This window comes from Equus caballus, chromosome 28 (genome assembly GCF_041296265.1).
Source record: "Equus caballus isolate H_3958 breed thoroughbred chromosome 28, TB-T2T, whole genome shotgun sequence".
Taxonomy (NCBI): domain Eukaryota; kingdom Metazoa; phylum Chordata; class Mammalia; order Perissodactyla; family Equidae; genus Equus; species Equus caballus.
In genome coordinates this window covers 48,011,355-48,028,587 of record NC_091711.1, presented here as the reverse complement: position 1 = coordinate 48,028,587, position 17,233 = coordinate 48,011,355, and the positions used below count along the sequence as shown (strand labels likewise).

The following is a 17,233-nucleotide window of genomic DNA, read 5'->3' as shown; positions in this document are numbered from 1 at the left end:
CCTTTGTTTCACTACCTCCCCCGGCTCATAAGCACTGGCCGCGCCCCTCCCCACCCGAGCCCAGAACTACAGGCCCCCAGGGTGGAAGGCCACTGTATTACTTTGCCAAGGCTGCAGAACACCACAGACCCGGCGGGCTTAAAGAACAGAAGTGTACTTCCTCACAATTCCAGTCCACAGAAGCTGGAGGCCCAGGGCAAGGTGCCAGCAGAGCTGGCGTCCTCTGAGGCGTCTTTCCCTGGCTGGTGGACCACTGTCCTCTTCACACGTGTGAGTGCCTCTGCTCTCTCTGCGTGTCCAAATTTCCTCTTATAAGGACACCAGTCAGGTTGGGTTAGGGCCCACCCATATGGCCTCATTCGACCTCCATCACCTCTTTGAAGGCCCCGTCTCCAAATACAGTCACATTCTGAGGTCCCGGAGGTTAGGGCTGAAACATGGGACTTTGATGGGGACACAATTCAGCCCATAAGAGCCACTGAGGGCCCTTGGGCCTGGCCTGAGTCTACCAAGTGATGAAGCGGGGCTGGGGGGGTGGCGTCCCTCCTCGGGGCCTCAGCAGTGTTTTGTAGTTGATAGCGCCACCTCCCCTCCAGAGCTCCTTGAGGGCGAGGCGGGATCTGTGTCCTCTCTGGGCCCCACCTCTGGCTCCAGGATTTTATGAGCTGATGAGTGGCTTTAAAGGATGGCTAAATGAATAACTGAGGCGGGGCAGAAGCAGCCTGGCCCTGGGAGGCCATGGGAGGCGGCCTGACAGTGAGGCTGGCCTTTCTGAGCCCCTGCCCACCGGCCCTTTCCAGCCATGCCTCTTCACTGCAGCAGTGGCGACACCAGCCCCGCAAAGCTGCTGGCACACGGTTTCCAAAGAAGCCCCATACCCACATTTCCTGAGCCTCAGAGCAGCAGCCAATGGAGGGAGGAGGCCGGGCAGGCCTTGCTGCAGGCCACCCCACTGTGCCGGGAGATCAGGTAGGGCTTGCCCAAGGGCAGTGCTAGGGCGCACACCCCGGCCTTCTGTCCTATCCTCACTCTCCCAACTCCCCAGTCCCCGCCTGAACGGGGGCTGGGCTCCCAGCGAGGAGTGAATCACAGGGAGCTGGCAGGATAAGACCTGTACCTGTGGCTACCCAGTGCCAGGCACAGGCAGCAAGTCCGCGCGCCTGCCCTTCCGCCCTCTGCAGGGGAGGCTCCTGAGGAGGAGCCAAGGAGAAGCAGGGCTGGGCAGGGAGAGCTGACGGGGAGGCAGGCGGCCTGGGCCCCCCGAGTCAGCCTTCTGTCTGCTTCTGAGCCCTGTGCCTTTTGACGAGTTACTCAAATTCTCTGAGCCGCAGCTTCTTCATGGATGAGTCTGGGGCAAATGTACTCCTGTAACAAATATCAGAGTGCCTACTATGTGCTCTGACTGTTTTCAGCCCTGGGGCTACAGGGATAGATAGGTCCACATCTTCACAGAGCTGAGGGGCCCCACATGCTCAGGGAGCAGGGCTGGAGTCCCGCTGGGGTCGGGGTGGGATGGGGTGGTCCATTTAGCTGGGTGGTCAGGGAAGGCCCCCTGTGGAGAGGGATGGTTTGAGCGGGGCAGGGGGATGAGGAAGAGAATCTGGGGTGATGCCTGTCCGAAAAATGCTCAGAAGGGCCGCTCCCTCTCCTTGGGCCTGCTCAGGAGGGGAGGGCTCAGCCGTCTGCCCCCACCCCCAGCTTTCTCCCAGGACCCTAGGAGGAAGCCCTCCCCTCCTGCCAGCCTGCAGGCCCCCTCCCCTCGGTGCTTTCCCTGGGCAGCTCACACTGCAGCACCTTCCCTAGCAGGCCAGCCATGAGCACCAAGGGCAGTGGCTGCAGGGGCTGTGGGACCCCTAGCTGCTCTCTGCAGGCCCAGCACAGGCCGCCCACACATACTCCCGTGGGCCTCTAAGCTATGCCTCTGCTCCCTGTGACCAGACATGCCTCCCCAGGGGGACTCTATCCTCAGCCCGGCTGTGCAGCCACAGGGGGACCCTTGACCCAGACTTTATAGTTCAAATGCTGGCTCCAGCCCTTACTGCGGAACCCCAGTGACTAAAACTGTCCCCCTCGGGAATGTGGGGATGCTGCAGCACCTGCCTCCCTGCGTGGTCTGAGGATGGGCCTCTAAGTGGAGGGAGGCCATAGCCATTTCCACGCCGAGTCCAATAGGGCCCACATCTCCCGTGGGTGCGTGCCTCGGCCATAAGGCTCTCAAGCTTATTTCCGAGAGGAGGGCAGGGCATCCAAGAGGCGACGTGATGCCCAAAGTCACACCGCCGGTGGCTGCCGCATCCGGATTGGCGAGGATTCCTTGGCGCCCACCCCAGGGCCAGGCCTGCCTGAGGCCCAAGGCCTCCCGCCGCCCCCACAGGACCGCCCAGAAAGCCTTTCTGGGCCACTAGAAGCCTGGGCCACCCCGACTCGCCTGTCATTACGACCCGCCAGGGAGGCGCTACCGAGCTCCACGCCCGAGGGAGGCGCCTGGGGCCCGGACCCTAAGACCAGCTGGAAAGGGAAGCCGCCTCCTCTTGGGCCTGAGCCCGCGGGGGGCACGGCCAGACCCCCGCCCAGCCCCCTACCCCAGCACCCGGCCCCTTCCCCGCCCCCTCTCGTCCCGCCACCTCACCCCCTGCCCTCTCTTCGCCCGCAGTCCTCACCCCCCTGACGCTCTTCTCTCCCCCGCATTCCCGCCACCCGGCCCCCTCCTCGTCGCCCCCGCCCGGACCCTCCTCTCCCCGGCCCAGTCCCTCCCCGGCCCCCTCCGGCCCCTCCTCGGTCCCCGCGGCCGCTCTGCGTACGGGGTGACGCAGCGCCGCCAGCCCGCCCGCCCCGCGCTCCGCCGCCGCCGCGCCCCGCCGGGCTCCAGGGGCCGCTAACGGTCCCGCGCCCCTCGGCGTCCCCCGGCGCCCCGGCGCCCCCCGCCCCGCCGACCGCGGCGCCGGCGAGCGCTGGCGCGATGGGGGCGGCGGAGCCGCTGAGCTCGGTGCTGTGGGTGAAGCAGCGGCTCTGCGCCGTGAGCCTGGACCCCGCGCGCGCGCTGCTGAGCTGGTGGCGGAGCCGGGGGCCCGGGGCCGGCGTCCCCGGCGCGGGTGAGTGTCCGCCGGCCCGCGGCTTGGCCAGGGGGACCGGGGCGCGCCGGGCAGGGAGGGGGACCCGGGAGGAAGAGGTCGGGGCAGGCGGAGGAGGGGGCCCGGGAGGCCCCGGGGACGGGAGGCTGGGAGGTGGAACGCAGGCCCGGCCGTGGGGCCGGGGTCTCGGCGGCAGCTGGCGGGGAAACGTCCTGGGCGCCCGGGTGTATACACTCCGGGGACGGGCATGACAAAGAGCGAGCCGGGAAGGTGCCGGCAGGGAGCGCAGGAGTCCGGGCGCCGGCGGTCTCCTGTGGGGATGCGACCCTGGAGGGCGAGGCGTGGGGTCGTGACTGCAAGTAGGGTCACGGGCCGGGAGATGTCCCATCCCCCAGGCCGGCCCGCGGCTATCTCAAGGGCACCATCTGGACGAGAGTGATTATTGAGCGATGCGGAGGGCGGCTGCCGACGCCGTGAATTCGGTTTCAGTTTCACCCAAGGACAGATGCTTTTCTTTAGCGGGGATCCAAAACCGAGAAGGCGCCCTTGCAGGGTAAGGAATTCCTGTTGTAGAGTGACAGAAGGGGCTCCTGCCCTTCTGTCCGGGATGTGCTCCCTGGGGGGCGGGGGGTGATTTTGGTGCAACAGGCTGGACGCATGGTCTCCAGAGGCCCTCCCCATGTGGAGAAGTGTAATTTAGATAAAAATGGAAGGGACACACCCAGCCCTGGCCCTGGGGGCACAGAGCGGTGGATGGGATGGACGAGGGCACTCTCCCTCCCCAAGGCGAAGGGACTCCCTGGCAGGGCTGTCTGGGGGCAGAAGGATGGGCAGAGGGGTATCAAGGAGATGTCATCTGATCCAGGGAAGGAGGAGGATTACAGAAGGCCCGTGTTTGGACAGTGAGAAGGGGTGGCAGCCACAGCCGGGGACACCCAGGGCTGGCCAGTGTGGGCGTCTTCTCCTTCATTCGTCTTCCACAAGTTTTTATTGAGGGCCTCTTGGGGAGGGCCCGGGCGTGTCCTAGCTCTGGCTCAGTGCATATGGCAAAGTCCCTGCCACAATGGGGCATTTTCCATTAAAGAGAGAGACACAGGGGAACACATGGGGGCAGGGATGACTGAGGAGAGCCCCGCAGGGTGCTGGCAGGTGGCTCTGGTACAGGTGGTCCCAGCAGCCCTCACTCACATGGTAGCATCTGGCCAGACACCTGGACAGACTTGTGCACCAAGGGCAGAGATGATCCAGGCAGGAAGACAGCTAGTGTAGTGCAAAGGCCCCAAGACTGGCCAGGAGGCAGTTGTGGGTGTGGCAGGAGGAGGGAGGTGGGGGAGGGGACATGGGGCTGTTTGGGTCACAGGGGCTGAGAAGGGGGCTTGACTTTTTACTGTGTGTGCAACGGGAGCCCCTGGAGGCTTTCGTCCAGCTTAACATCCTTAAAGGATCCGTGTGGCCTCTGTGGGGAGGAGACGACAGGAGGGACCAGGAACTGCAGTTAGGAGGCTGTTGGCCTCGTCCAGGCAGGAGCGATGGCGAATGGGGCTGGGGCTGCGTGAACTGGATAAGCCGAGCCAGGGGAATGTGGTCCAGATGGGTGGTCGACTGAAGTCGCTGTGGGAGGAGCAGGGATTTATTTCCTGTTGTTGGAGGTGGGTGTGGTGGAGATCAGGATTCTCATGTGAGCAGAGTTTGGGTTGCCCTTTAGATGCCTGGGGACAGTCGGGGATGCTATGGTGGGTGCTGCAGGCACTTTCCAACCCTGAGGTTTCGAGGCTCTGCAGGTGGGGGGAGGGGCAGAGCTGGAACATTGTCCGGCCAAGGTCAAGGGTGGCCAGGGGCCCACACTTGGCGTCACCAGAAGCAGCGTCTGCAGAGAGCTTATCTGTCTTGGGTGTCCGAGGGCTTACGTATAATCTTTCTGACATCCCCTTTGGGAGAAATGTCATGCCGCCCCCATGTATAGTTCTTGCTCTCTAATGCTAAGGTGAACAGACAACCTGGCCTGGCCCCAAGGGCTTTTGGGCTTTCCTGTAAATCTCTCAGCTTAAGGATGACGACACTCCTGCTTCCTGGGCTCTTCTGTGTGAGCCACCACCGAGCCGCTATCTGCTGTTCTGTGTCACATTCAAACATGATGGATCCCTGCGGGCCAGCGATTCCCATATTTTATGAATGAAGGGACTGAGATGTAGAGAGTTTAAGTAACTGGCCCAGCTAGTGGTCAAACTGGGAGCTTGGTGGCTCCAACTCCAGCCACTGTGCTTATAAGCAGTGGGCAGTGTGGCCTCCCTCAGGCCGGAGAGGCCACATGGACGATGGACAGACCCCACCCAAGTGGGAGGTCCTGGTGGGAGGTCACTCGTTGCCTGCTTTCAGCGTTGGCATCTTCGCCTAGCTGCCATTCTGGTTTCTGGTCAGCAGATTCTGGGTTCGTTTGGAGGCAGCGTCCACCCTCGTTCTGCTTGTTTTTGCTGGCTGCTCACTCCCACCCGTGCCATCCTCTTTCCCAGAATGGTTGTTGCTTCACTCCGACAAATCAGGGAGGCGCTTTTGTACAGGTTCATCCAGAGCTTGCTGACTCCCCTGCCAAGAGCTTGGTCCCCTCCCTGGAGAGGCCGGGACTGTGGGAGCCCAGGCCGGGGGGCTTCCTCCAGGGAGAAGCCTGTTCTCATCACACTCTGTGCTCTCCAACACGATGTGAAAACACTGCAGTAGCAGCGCAGAGACACAGCTGCACCAGCTCTTGGGTTTTCTTCCTGTCTCTGCTGCCCCGGAAGGCATCAGGCCCACAGTTGAGGATTTCGTGCTCGAGGTCAGCAGGGTCAGCGGGGAGGCATGGAGCAGTCCACGGGGCATTTAGTCCAGTTCACGGAGTGGTAATGCCCAGGTGTGTCTGGACAGGCCTGGATGGACTGTGGCTGGTGGGGGAGCGAAGGAGGGTGGAGGATTTGCAAAAACAGCTCTAGCAGGACCTGCCATGGAGCTCTGGGAGACAGACGAGTAAGGAGTGAGTTGAGAATACCTTAAAAAGGAGAGAGAAGGGAGCTGCGCTGGGGCCACTGTGTGCACGGGCCTAAGTATGGTCACTTAGGTTATTTCATCTGATCCTCTCAGTTTCTCCGTACCGTCACTCCTATTTTCAGACGTGAAGACTGGCAGCCATGACTCGATCGCTCTTGGAGGCGCATGATGTAGAAAAGGAAGCTGGCTTTTAACCCAGCCACATACTTTTTCTTCTTTGGGTCCCCGTGCTGGGCACGTGGCTCTGTGTTCGAGAGCAAAGGAGGGAGTAGGAATTTGGAAGGGCAGTTTTCTGGACCCATAGGCTCTGCACCTAAGGAAGCTATGAGCAAGCAACTGCTCCTGGGGCCGCCAGCCTGGTCGGAAGTGGGGCAGACTGAAAACAGGAAACCCTGACAGAGGCTTCTCAAAGTGGGTCCAACTAGTTGAACTTGAAACAGGCTGAAATTATAGCTGGGTTATACCCCCAGGCTGCAGGAAAATGCACTCAAGTAGACTCTGAATGTGTTCTTTCAGGGTTGGGGCTGGGAGTGTACGTGTGTGCGTGGCTGGTAGTGGGCCGCTTGGCCATGTCACTGCTGCATTTGTAAAGCGCGTCCCCAACGCTCCCCACGCAGTGCCCAGAAAACAGAGGCAAGCCACAGATACTTAACAAGTTTTTTTCTGCTTACAAAAGTAATTCATGTTGATTTAATAAAATCTAGAAAACACCAGAAGAGCACACAGGAAAAAACATCCTCAGTCTTACACTTAAACAGTGAATAATATTTGGTGTTTGTGTCTACGTAAAATATATGAAAGAAAAGCTGGGGAAATATTCTGCAGAATGTTTTCCATATTACTATTTACTCTGTTAAGACGTGATTTTTAAAAATCAACTTTTTGAGGTATAATTTGCATACAATAAAATTCACACATTTTAAGGGTATAGTTTGGTGAATTTTGATAAATTTGGGCACCTGCCTAAGCATCACCCCAATCAAGATGCAGAACTCCGGCATCGCCCCCGGCCTCCCCTGCCGTGTCACTCAGTCTCTGGCCTGTTCTAGCACCAGGGACTGCCTCCACCATAATCGATTTTCATATAAATGGAGTCTGCAATATGCACTCTTTTCATGTCTGGCTACTTTCTCTCTCTCCCCCCATTCACCATGTATCAGTGGTTCCTTCTTTCTTGTTAGTTGTGGGAGGGTACCGGTCTGTTTATCCATTCACCTGGTGATGGACTTCTGGACCGTTTCCAGTTTTTGGCTGTATGAATAAAGACGCTTTGATCATTTGTGTGCAAGTCCCATTGAAGGCACATGCTTTCATCTCTCTTGGATACATGTTTAGGAGTAGAAGCCTGGTCAAAGGAAAATGTGTATCTTAAGACGTGATTTTTATTGGTTGTGCAGTGTTTTACTACAGGGACATTACAAATGCTGTTTTTATTGATTGATGATGGTAAAATTTTCTCAAAATCAGAATCAGATGTATTACAAATTTTCATGTAGAAATAAGTTATTGCAAGAACATAGAGGACAATGTATAGTCTTGCAATAGGGGAAGAGCTTCCTTACCAAGATGGAATCCAGAAAGAATAAAGAAAAAGCTAGGTTATTTGACTAAATAAAAATCTCACAATTTCTTTTGTAAGATTCCATAAGTGAAAAAATGACAGGGTGCCGGGCCCGTGGCCAAGTGGTTAAGTTCGTGTGCTCCACTTTGGCGGCCGAGGGTTGCACTGGTTCGGATCCTGGGTGCGGACATGGCACTGCTCATCAGGCCACGCTGAGGCGGCGTCCCACATAGCACAACCAGACGCACTCACAACTAGAAGATACAACTACGTACTGGGGGGCTTTGCGGAAAAGAAGAAAAAAAAAGAAGAAGATTGGCAACAGATGTTAGCTCAGGTGCAAATCTTTAAAAAAAAATGATGGAGGTGATATTTGCAACAAATATGATAGTCAAATGATTAAATTTTTTAAATTAAACATATAAAAATTGATAAGAAAAAAACAATCCATTAGAGAAATAGCAACAGATGTATGTAGGTCATTCACAGAAAAAGAATTTAAAAATGGATGATGAGCATCTGAATAGAGAGTGAAACCAAGCAGCAATAAGATACTGTTTTCCACCCAATGGGTTAAGGGGCAGAACAGCTGGCAGAGGGGCATCTGAACTGCTGTACTGTTTTTGGAAATTAATCTGGCAATATTTTGAAAATGTAGAAAACATATATCCTTTGATCCATCAATCTCATGTTTGACCCTCCATCCTAAGAAAGAACACTAATATTGAAGGAACTGCCTTGCATAGATACTCTAGAATATATGTTTTCTGTGTATTTGTTAAGATACTGCTAATATTTTCTACTTTCACCCCCATCCCGTTTAATTTTCTTCTACAACAGTCTAGACTTTGGCATAGCGCAGTTTTCTGGAGACTGCGCTTGGTTTCTGCCTTCTGCTGCTATTCCGCGGGCAAGATGCACAGGTCCAGGAGGAGGCCTGCTTCCCGTCACCGTCTCACCTGACTTCACGGGCTCAGCCTCAGCACCATGCGGACTTCTCCTAACGCTTTCTCTTCTGTGCTGACTTCGCTTGAGCTTTGTTCCAAGTTGTTCACGACGTTCCCTCTGGAGACAGCCAGCATGTCAGACCCAGCCCAGCCAGCTGCAGGGTTCTCGCGTCCGCCCCCTACCGAGTCCTCTCACTGCTCCTCCCTCTGTTCCCACTGACCTTGGCCCTTTTTGCCACATCTGTGCTGCTCGCTGCCCCGCGCGGCACCCGTGCTGCGCTGCCGCGGTCGGGGCTCCCCGCGATCTGACCTCGCACCCCACCCCCCGCTCCCCTCCCGTCCCCTCTGCCTGAAGTCTCCCCGGTGTCCCCTCGTTCAAGCCTTCAGCAACCTTTGCTTTAGCTGTTCCGTGTAGCTCTGTTTGCGCCTCTCTGCTGGTGAGTTCTTTCTCCCTTTTGTTAGGGGTTTTGCTTGTGCTGAGCAGTGGGCGCGCAGCTCAGGGCCCGGCCCGCCCGTGCGGCCCCCTCGCGGCGGCGGACAGGGTCGGGGCGCCTTGCGGGGCCCTGCCGCGGGGCCAGAACGTTGCCGGGAGGGGGTTCCAGGGATTTCTTGCTCTGTTCCTTCTCGAAGCTCCTTCACTTTTCTCCAAAGGGATGTGGTTTTGAAACCATTGGGAATGGCTGGGAAGCCGAATAGTTTAAGCCCCGCAGGTGCTACACCATCCTAAAGTGTGACCACAAATCCCGAAGTGCGGCTATCAGATGTCCAGCGAGCGGGCGCTAGGGAGGTCTGACCTACGCCGCCGCGTGAGGTCAGCAGTGATGTAGATGGTCAGACGAGAGAGAGCCGATGACCCGCACATTCTGATACGGAGGAATCTCGGTGTATCTGAACAGCAAATAAATGGCAATCCTGTCTACCTGTTTCAGAAAAAAGAAAGACTGTCTTTCCAGATTGCGCATGAGTCGCTATGGGAAGAGGTGTGCAGGTTTTTGTGGTTTCAAAAGCAGCTGTCAGCAGAGCAGTCCTCCTTGCCTCCTTACTGTCAGATTACATGATTTAGCAGTAGCTGAACATGGTCATAAAAATCGTAATTATTCTGAGATTATTCCAAGGTTAACTTTTATTCTTACTCCAAAATAGGTCAGTAAACATTTTCTTAAAGGGCCAGATAGCAAATATTTTAGGCATTGTGAGTCTCAGTTTCTCAACTCTGCTGTTTTAGCACAAAAGCCGTTATGGACAGGTGTAAAGGAATGCACCTGGCTGTGTGCCAATAAAACTTTATTTACTAAAGCAGGAGGCTGGCTGGCCTTGACCTGCGGTTTGCTGGCCCTGCTCTAAATCGTTGTTAGTAAAGGAGGAATAACAATGTGATGGATTATAAAAGCGGCTAATCCAGACGATTTAGATACCTTGACCTTTAAAACAAACACGTGGTCATCGGGAAAAACCGCTACTGCAGTGTGGGGAACACACTCCTCGGGGTTGCAGTCCAGCAGTGCATCTGTCCGAAAGCAGAGAGCCCATCAAATGAGCATAAGTTTAAGACTTCTCCTCCCAGCAGCACAGTCATTGGCAGACTGACCTTAGGCATCAGAATTGGTCCAATTCGTTTCTCTCTAACTGGTTCCATATGGACCTGCCCACATCAACCAAGGTTTGAATTAACTCAAGAATGAAAGGAGCATGTTGGAGTGATGTGGTCTAACTTGGTATACGTTCCAACGGCACCTGAACCGAATGTGTGTGCTGCTGTTGTTGTGTGTGGGTGGAGTGTCGTAGAAGTGACTGGATCCTGTTGGTGGAGGGTGGCGTTGAGTTCTTTTATATCCTTGCTGGTTTTCTGTCTAGTTGTTCTGTGAGTTGTTGAGAGACGGGTGTTGAAGTCTCCAACTATAATTATGGACTTCTCTATTTTGCCTTTTAGTTCTATCAGCTTTTGCTTTACATATTTTCCTGCTCTGTTGTTTGGTGCATACACATTCAGGATTGCTATGTTTTCATTTTGGATTGACCCCCTGTCAGATACATGATTTGCAAATGTTTTCTCCCAGTTAATGTGCTGTCTTTTCATTTTGATCCTGGTTTCCTTTGCCCTGAAGAAGCTCTTTAGTCTGATAAAGTCCCACTTGTTTATTCTTTTGTTTCCCTTGTCTGAGTAGACATGGTACCCGAAAAGATCCTTCTAAGACCAGTGTCAAAGAGTGTACTGCCTATGTTTTCTTCTAGGAGTTTTATGGTTTCAGATCTTACCTTCAAGTCTTTGATCCATTTTGAGTTAATTTTTGTGTATGGTGAAAGATAATGGTCTGCTGTCATTCTTTTGCATGTGGCTGTCCAGTTTTCCCAAAACCATTTATTGAAGAGACTTTCCTTTCTCTATTGTATGTTCTTAGCTTCTTTGCTGAAGATTAGCTGTGGATAGATGTGTGGTTTTATTTCTGGGCTCTTGATTCTGTTCCATTGATCTGTGCACCTGTTTTTGTGCCAGTACCATGCTGTTTTGACTGCTGTAGCTTTGTAGTATATTTTGAGGTCAGGGATTGTGATGCCTCCAGCTTTGTTCTTTTTTCTCAGGATTGCTTTAGCTATTTGGAATCTTTTGTTGCCCCATGTGAATTTTAAGATTCTTTGTTCTATTTCTGTGAAGAATGTCTTTGGGATTCTGATTGGGATCACACTGAATCTGCAGATAGCTTTAGGTAGAATGGACATTTTAACTATGTTTATTCTTCCAGTCCATGTCCATGGAAGATCTTTCCTTTTCTTTATGTCATCATCGATTTCTTTCAATAGTGTCTTACAGTTTTCATTGTATAGGTATTTCACCTCCTTGGTTAAATTTACTTCTAGATATTTTATTCTTTTTGTTGTGATTGTAAATGGGATTGTATTCTTGAGTTCTCTTTCTGTTAGCCGTTATTAGAGTACAGAAATGCAACTGATTTTTGTAAGTTGATTTTATACCCTGCAGCTTTGCTCTAGTTGTTGACTCTTTCTTTCTTTTTTCCTTTTTTTTTTTTTTTTTTGGTGAGGAAGATTGGCCCTGAGCTAACATCTCTTGCCAGTCTTCTTCTTTTTGCTTGAGGAAGATTGTTGCTGAGCTAACATCTGTGCCAATCTTCCTCTGTTTTGTGTGTGGGACAAATTTGTATGTTTTGTATGTTGTCACAGCTTGAGGAGCTTGAGAAGCGGTGTGTAGGTCCACACCCAGGATCTGAACCTGTGAACCCTGGTCCACCGAAGCAGAGCACGCAAACTTAACCACTACACCACCAGGCCAACAGCTGTTGATTATTTCTAATAGTTTTCTGAGGGATTGTTTAGGATTTTCTATACATAAAATCATGTCATCTGCAAACAGAGAGAGTTTCACTTCTTCACTGCCTGTTTGGATTCCTTCTATTTCTTTTCCTCGCCTAATTGCTCTGGCCAAAACCTCCAGTATTATGTTGACTAGGAGTGGACGTTCTTGTCTTGTTCCTATTCTCAGAGAGATGGCATTCAGTTTTTCCCCACTGAGTATGATGTTGGCTATGGGTTTGTCATATATGGCCTTTATTATCTTGAGGTACTTTCCTTTTATACCCATTTTATTCAGAGTTTTTATCATAAATGGATGTTGGATCTTATCAAATGCTTTCTCTGTGTCTATTGAGATGATCATGTGGTTTTTCTTCCTTGTTTTGTTAATGTGATATATCACATTGATTGATTTGCGGATGTTGAACCATCTCTGTGTCCCTGGTATCAATCCCACTTGATCATGGTGTATGATCTTTTTAATGTACTGCTGTATTCAATTTGCCAATATTTTGTTGAGGATTTTTGCATCTACCTTCATCAATGATATTGATCTGTAATTTTCTTTCTTTGTGTTGTCTTTGTCTGGCTTTGGTATCAGGGTGATGTTGGCCTCGTAGAATGAGTTAGGAAGTGTTCCAGCTTCCTCAAATTTTTGGAATAGTTTGAGAAAGATAGATATTAAGTCTTCTTTGAATGTTTGGTAGAATTCTCCAGAGAAGCCATCTGACCCTGGACTTTCATTTTTGGGAAGGTTTTTGATTACTGTTTCAATCTCTTTACTTGTGATTGGTCTATTCAGATTCTCTGTTTCTTCTTGATTCAGTTTTGGGAGGTTGTATGAGTCTAAGAATTTATCCATTTCTTCTAGATTGTCCAATTTGTTGGCATATAGTTTTTCATAGTATTCTCTTATAGTCCTTTGTATCTCTGTGGTATCCATTGTAATTTCTCCTCTTTCATTTCTAATTTTATTTATTTGAGACTTTTCTCTCTTTTTCTTGGTGAGTGTGGCTAAGGGTTTGTCAATTTTGTGTATCTTCTCAAAGAACCAGCTTTTTGTTTCATTGATCCTTTCTACTGCTTTTCTTTCAATGTCATTTATTTCTGCTCTAATTTTTATTATTTTCCTCCTTCTGCTGCTTTGGGCTTTGTTCCTTCTTCTTTTTCTAATTCTCTTAGGTGTACTTCAAGATTGCTTACTTGAGATTTTTCTTTTTTGTTTGTTAAGGTGGGCCTGTATCGCTATGAATTTCCCTCTTAGGACCACTTTTGCTGCATCCCATATGAGTTGGTATGGTATATTTTCATTTCATTTGTCTCCAGATATTTTTTGATTTATCCTTTAATTTCTTGAATGATCCATTTGTTGTTCAGTGGCAGGTTGTTTAGTCTCCACATCTTTGTCACTCCCATATTTTTTCTTTTTTTAAAAAAAGATTTGTTTTCCTTTTTCTTCCCAAAGCCCCCTGGTACGTAGTTGTATATTTTCAGTTGTGGGTCCTTCTAGTTGTGGTATGTGGGATGCTGCCTCAGCATGGCTTGATGAGTGGCGCCATGTCTGTGCCCAGGATGCAAACCGGTGAAACCCTGGGCCGCTGAAACAGAGGGCACGAACTTAACCACTCGACCACGGCAGGCCCCACCATCTTTTTTCTTGTAATTTGTTTCTAGTTTCATAGCGTTATGGTCAGAAAAGATGCTTGATCTGATTTCAATCTGCTTAAATTTATTGAGGCTTGCCTTGTTTCCCAACATATGGTCTATCTTTGAGAATGTTCCATGTGCACTTGAGAAGAATGTGTATTCTGTGCTGTTTTTGGATGGAGTGTTCTATATATATATCTATTAAGTCCATCTTGTCTAGTTTTTTGTTTAATTCTACAATTTCCTTGTTGACTTTCTGTCTGGATGATATACCCATTGATATAAGTGAGGTGTTGAGGCCCCCTACTATTATTGTGTTGTTCTTAATATCTCCTTTTAGGTCTATTAATAGTTGCTTTATGTACTTTGGTGCTCCTTTGTAGGGTGCATAGATATTTATAAGCGTTATGTCCTCTTGGTGGAGTGTCCATTTTATCATTATATACTGCCCCTCTTTGTCTCTCATTACCTGTTTCATCTTGAAGTCTGCTTTGTCTGATATAGGTATGGCAACACCTGCTTTATTTTGTTTGCCGTTAGCTTGGAGTATCATCTTCTACCCCTGCACCCTGAGCCTATGTTTATCTTTAAAGCTGAGATGTGTTTCTTGGCGGCAGCATATCATTGAATCTTGTTTTTTAATCTGTCCAGCCACTTTGTGTCTTTCGATTGGAGAACTCAATCCGTTTACATTGATTATTGATATATGAGGGCTTAGTGCTGCCATTTTATTGCCTGTTTTCCCCAGTTTGTCTGCATTTCCTTTGTTTCTCGTCCCATGTATTTCAGACTACTAATTCAGTTTGGTGGTTTTCTATGATGGTTTTCTTAGTTTTCTCTTTATTTACCATTTGTATCTCTGTTCTGATTATTTGTTTAGCGGTTACGTTGAGGTTTGTATAAAAAATCTCAGAGATGAGATAGTCTGTTTGGTGATAGCCTCTAATCTCCTTAGACTAAGCCAATTCCATCCCTTTTCTCTTCCCCTTCTAAGTTATTATTGTCACAACTTATTCCATCTTATGTTGTGGGTTTGTGGTTAAAATGATGATATTATATTTATTTTTGGTATTTTCCTTCCCTTTATTTCTAATGTTATAATTAAGTGTTTGCTAACCTGTTCTGACAGAGAGCTGCAATTTTCTCATTTTGTCTACCTGTTTATCTCCTTGCTCAAGGCTTTGTAATGCCTTTCTTTTTATTTTTTTCCAGATATGAGGGACTTCTTGAGCATTTCTTGTGTGTGGGGAGGTGTCTTGTGGCAATGAACTCCCTTAACTTTTGTTTATCTGGGAAAGCTTTTATTTCTTCATCGTTTCTGAAGGATATCTTCGCTGGATAGAGTATTCTTGGCTGAAAGTTTTTGTCTTTTAGAATTTTGAATATATCATTCCATTCTCTCCTAGCCTGTAAGGTTTCTGCTGAGACATCTGCTGAAAACCTGATTGGGGTCCTTTGTAAGTTATTTTCTTCTGCCTTACTTCCCTTAATATTTTTTCTTTGTCATTGATTTTTGCCAGATTTACTGCTATATGCCTTGGAGAAGGTCATTTTACATTGATATAGTTAGGAGATATATGGGCTTCTTTCACTTGTATTTCCTGTCCCTTCCCCAGGTCTGGGGACTTCTCAGCTATTAGTTCTTTGAAGGAGCTTTTTGCTCCATTCTCCTTCTCTTCTCCCTCTGGAATACCTATAATCCTTATGATGCATTTCCTAATCGAGTTGGACATTTCTCAGAGAATTTCTTCATTTCTTTTTAGTCTTATCTCTCTCCTCCTCCATCTGAGGCATTTCTATATTTCTCTCCTCCAGACTGCTGATTCGCTTCTCCATAACATTGGCACTTTCATTCAGGGAGTCCAGATTTTTCTTTATCTGACTCACTGTATTTTTCATCTCCAACATTTCTGATTGGTTTTTCTTTATAGTTTCAATCTCGTTTGTGAAGAAGCTCCTGATTTCATTGAACTATCTATATCTGTATTTTCTTGTAACTCATTGGTTTTTTTTATGATAGCTATTTTGAATTCTCTGTCATTTAGATTATGTTTCTGTGCCTTCAGGATTGATTTCTGGGTCCCTGTCATTTTCCTTTTGGTCTGGAGATTTAAGATATTTTTTCATACTGTTTGACAGTGTGGATTTGTGCCTCTGCATAGTGACAGTATCTGGTCGCAGATTCCATGTGCTGCCACTGAGTGGGGGTCAAGAGCTGAGTATTCTGAACCCGCCGTGATCCCCAGCTCCTTCACTCACAGCTGCTGCTTTTCTGTCTGTGTGGCGCTCTGGCCAACCAGCTGAGCTGGAGTGCCAAGTGGGGGCTGGGGCGCTTCCTTTCACCTGTGCAGTCCCTGGGGAGTTCTCGCCCTGCCCCTGCTATCTGCTCTCCTGGGGTGATAACTTGATGAAGACACCTCCACAATAGCTTAGTCACCTCTGTGTTTGGGGCTTTCCCATGGGCTGTGGGAACTTGGAGAGCAAAGCTGTTCCTGCTGAGGGCCACCCCTCCTCCCTCTCCTGTCAGAGCCATGTGCCGTCGGGTTGCTGCTGTTTGGGAAGGAGGGAAGATTCCCCTTAACTCCCTCCACTTGCTCCAGGTGGTCCAGCACCTCCCCCTTCGGATACATGGCTGTGTGTGTCTCTCAGACGTCTTTTGTGTTGTGTGAGTGTCCTCTGTTGGTGAATGAATGTCCTTTTTGCTGTATCTTAGGGCAGAGAGTCTAAGGGGAGAGTTCACTCTGCTGTGATGCTGACGTCACTCTCCTCATCATTAGATTTGAAGTGAGTGGCTGCGTAGAGTTGAGTCATGTTTTTCAATCAACTTGGCCAGTTTCTGTCTTTTTAATGTAAATATTGATATGCTAGGGCTTAAGTCTGCCATTTTATTTTTTGTTTTGTTTTTCTTCCTGTTTTTTGTTTTTCTGTTTTCCTTTTCCTGCCTTCTTATGGATTGCTGAAATATTTTTTTAGAATTCCATTTTGATTATCTACATATCTTAAACTTTATTATTATTTTTTTATTGTAGTAAAATATCTTATTGTTTTTGAGTGCATCTCTGTGTGTAGCCTTTGAGTGGTTGCCCTGGGTGTTGGTTTATATTTACATAACTCCTTCCAGTCTTCTGGTGCTGGCAATTTACTGGTTTGAGTGAATTGTGGAAACCTTACCTCTCTCTACATCCTGCTGCTCTCCCCTGTTTTATAATACAATTATCTTAATTATTTCTCTGCAGACATTTAGAACCACATTAGTGTTATAATTTTATCTTCAACCCTCAAACATAATTTAGAAAAGTCGAGAAGAGAAGGAAATTCAATTGCATTTACCAGTATCTTTGTTTACTGTGCTCTTTCTTCCTTTTTTTTTTTTTTTTCAGGGAGTCTCATCATTTCCTTTCTACTTCCTTTAGCCATCTTTTAGGATAGGTCTCCTGGCAACAAATTCTCTTAGTTTTCCTTCAGCTGAGAATGTCTTGATTTCTGCTTTATCCCTGAAGGATAGTCTTGCTGGGTATAAGTCTCTGGGTTGACAGTTCTTTTCTTTCAGCACATGAAAAGTACTGTCCCACTTCCTTCTGGCTTGCTTGGTTTCTGATGAGAAATCCACTGTCATTTGAGTTGTTTTTCCCCTACGGATAAGGTGATGTTTCTCTCTCACTGATTTTAAGACTTTTTTC

At 49.3% G+C, this 17,233-nt stretch overlaps 1 protein-coding gene across 1 annotated transcript in view; it reads left to right on the top strand.

Moving 5' to 3' along the window:
- The first annotated feature begins 2,835 nt into the window (after nt 1-2,835).
- The window catches only part of CERK (ceramide kinase), a 63,769-nt gene continuing 49,371 nt past the window's right edge, over nt 2,836-17,233 (top strand). The window contains exon 1 of the mRNA XM_070254072.1: nt 2,836-3,092. Within this exon, the coding sequence (XP_070110173.1) occupies nt 2,960-3,092 (133 nt within the window). The 5' untranslated portion in view covers nt 2,836-2,959. The remainder of the gene's footprint in view (nt 3,093-17,233) is intronic.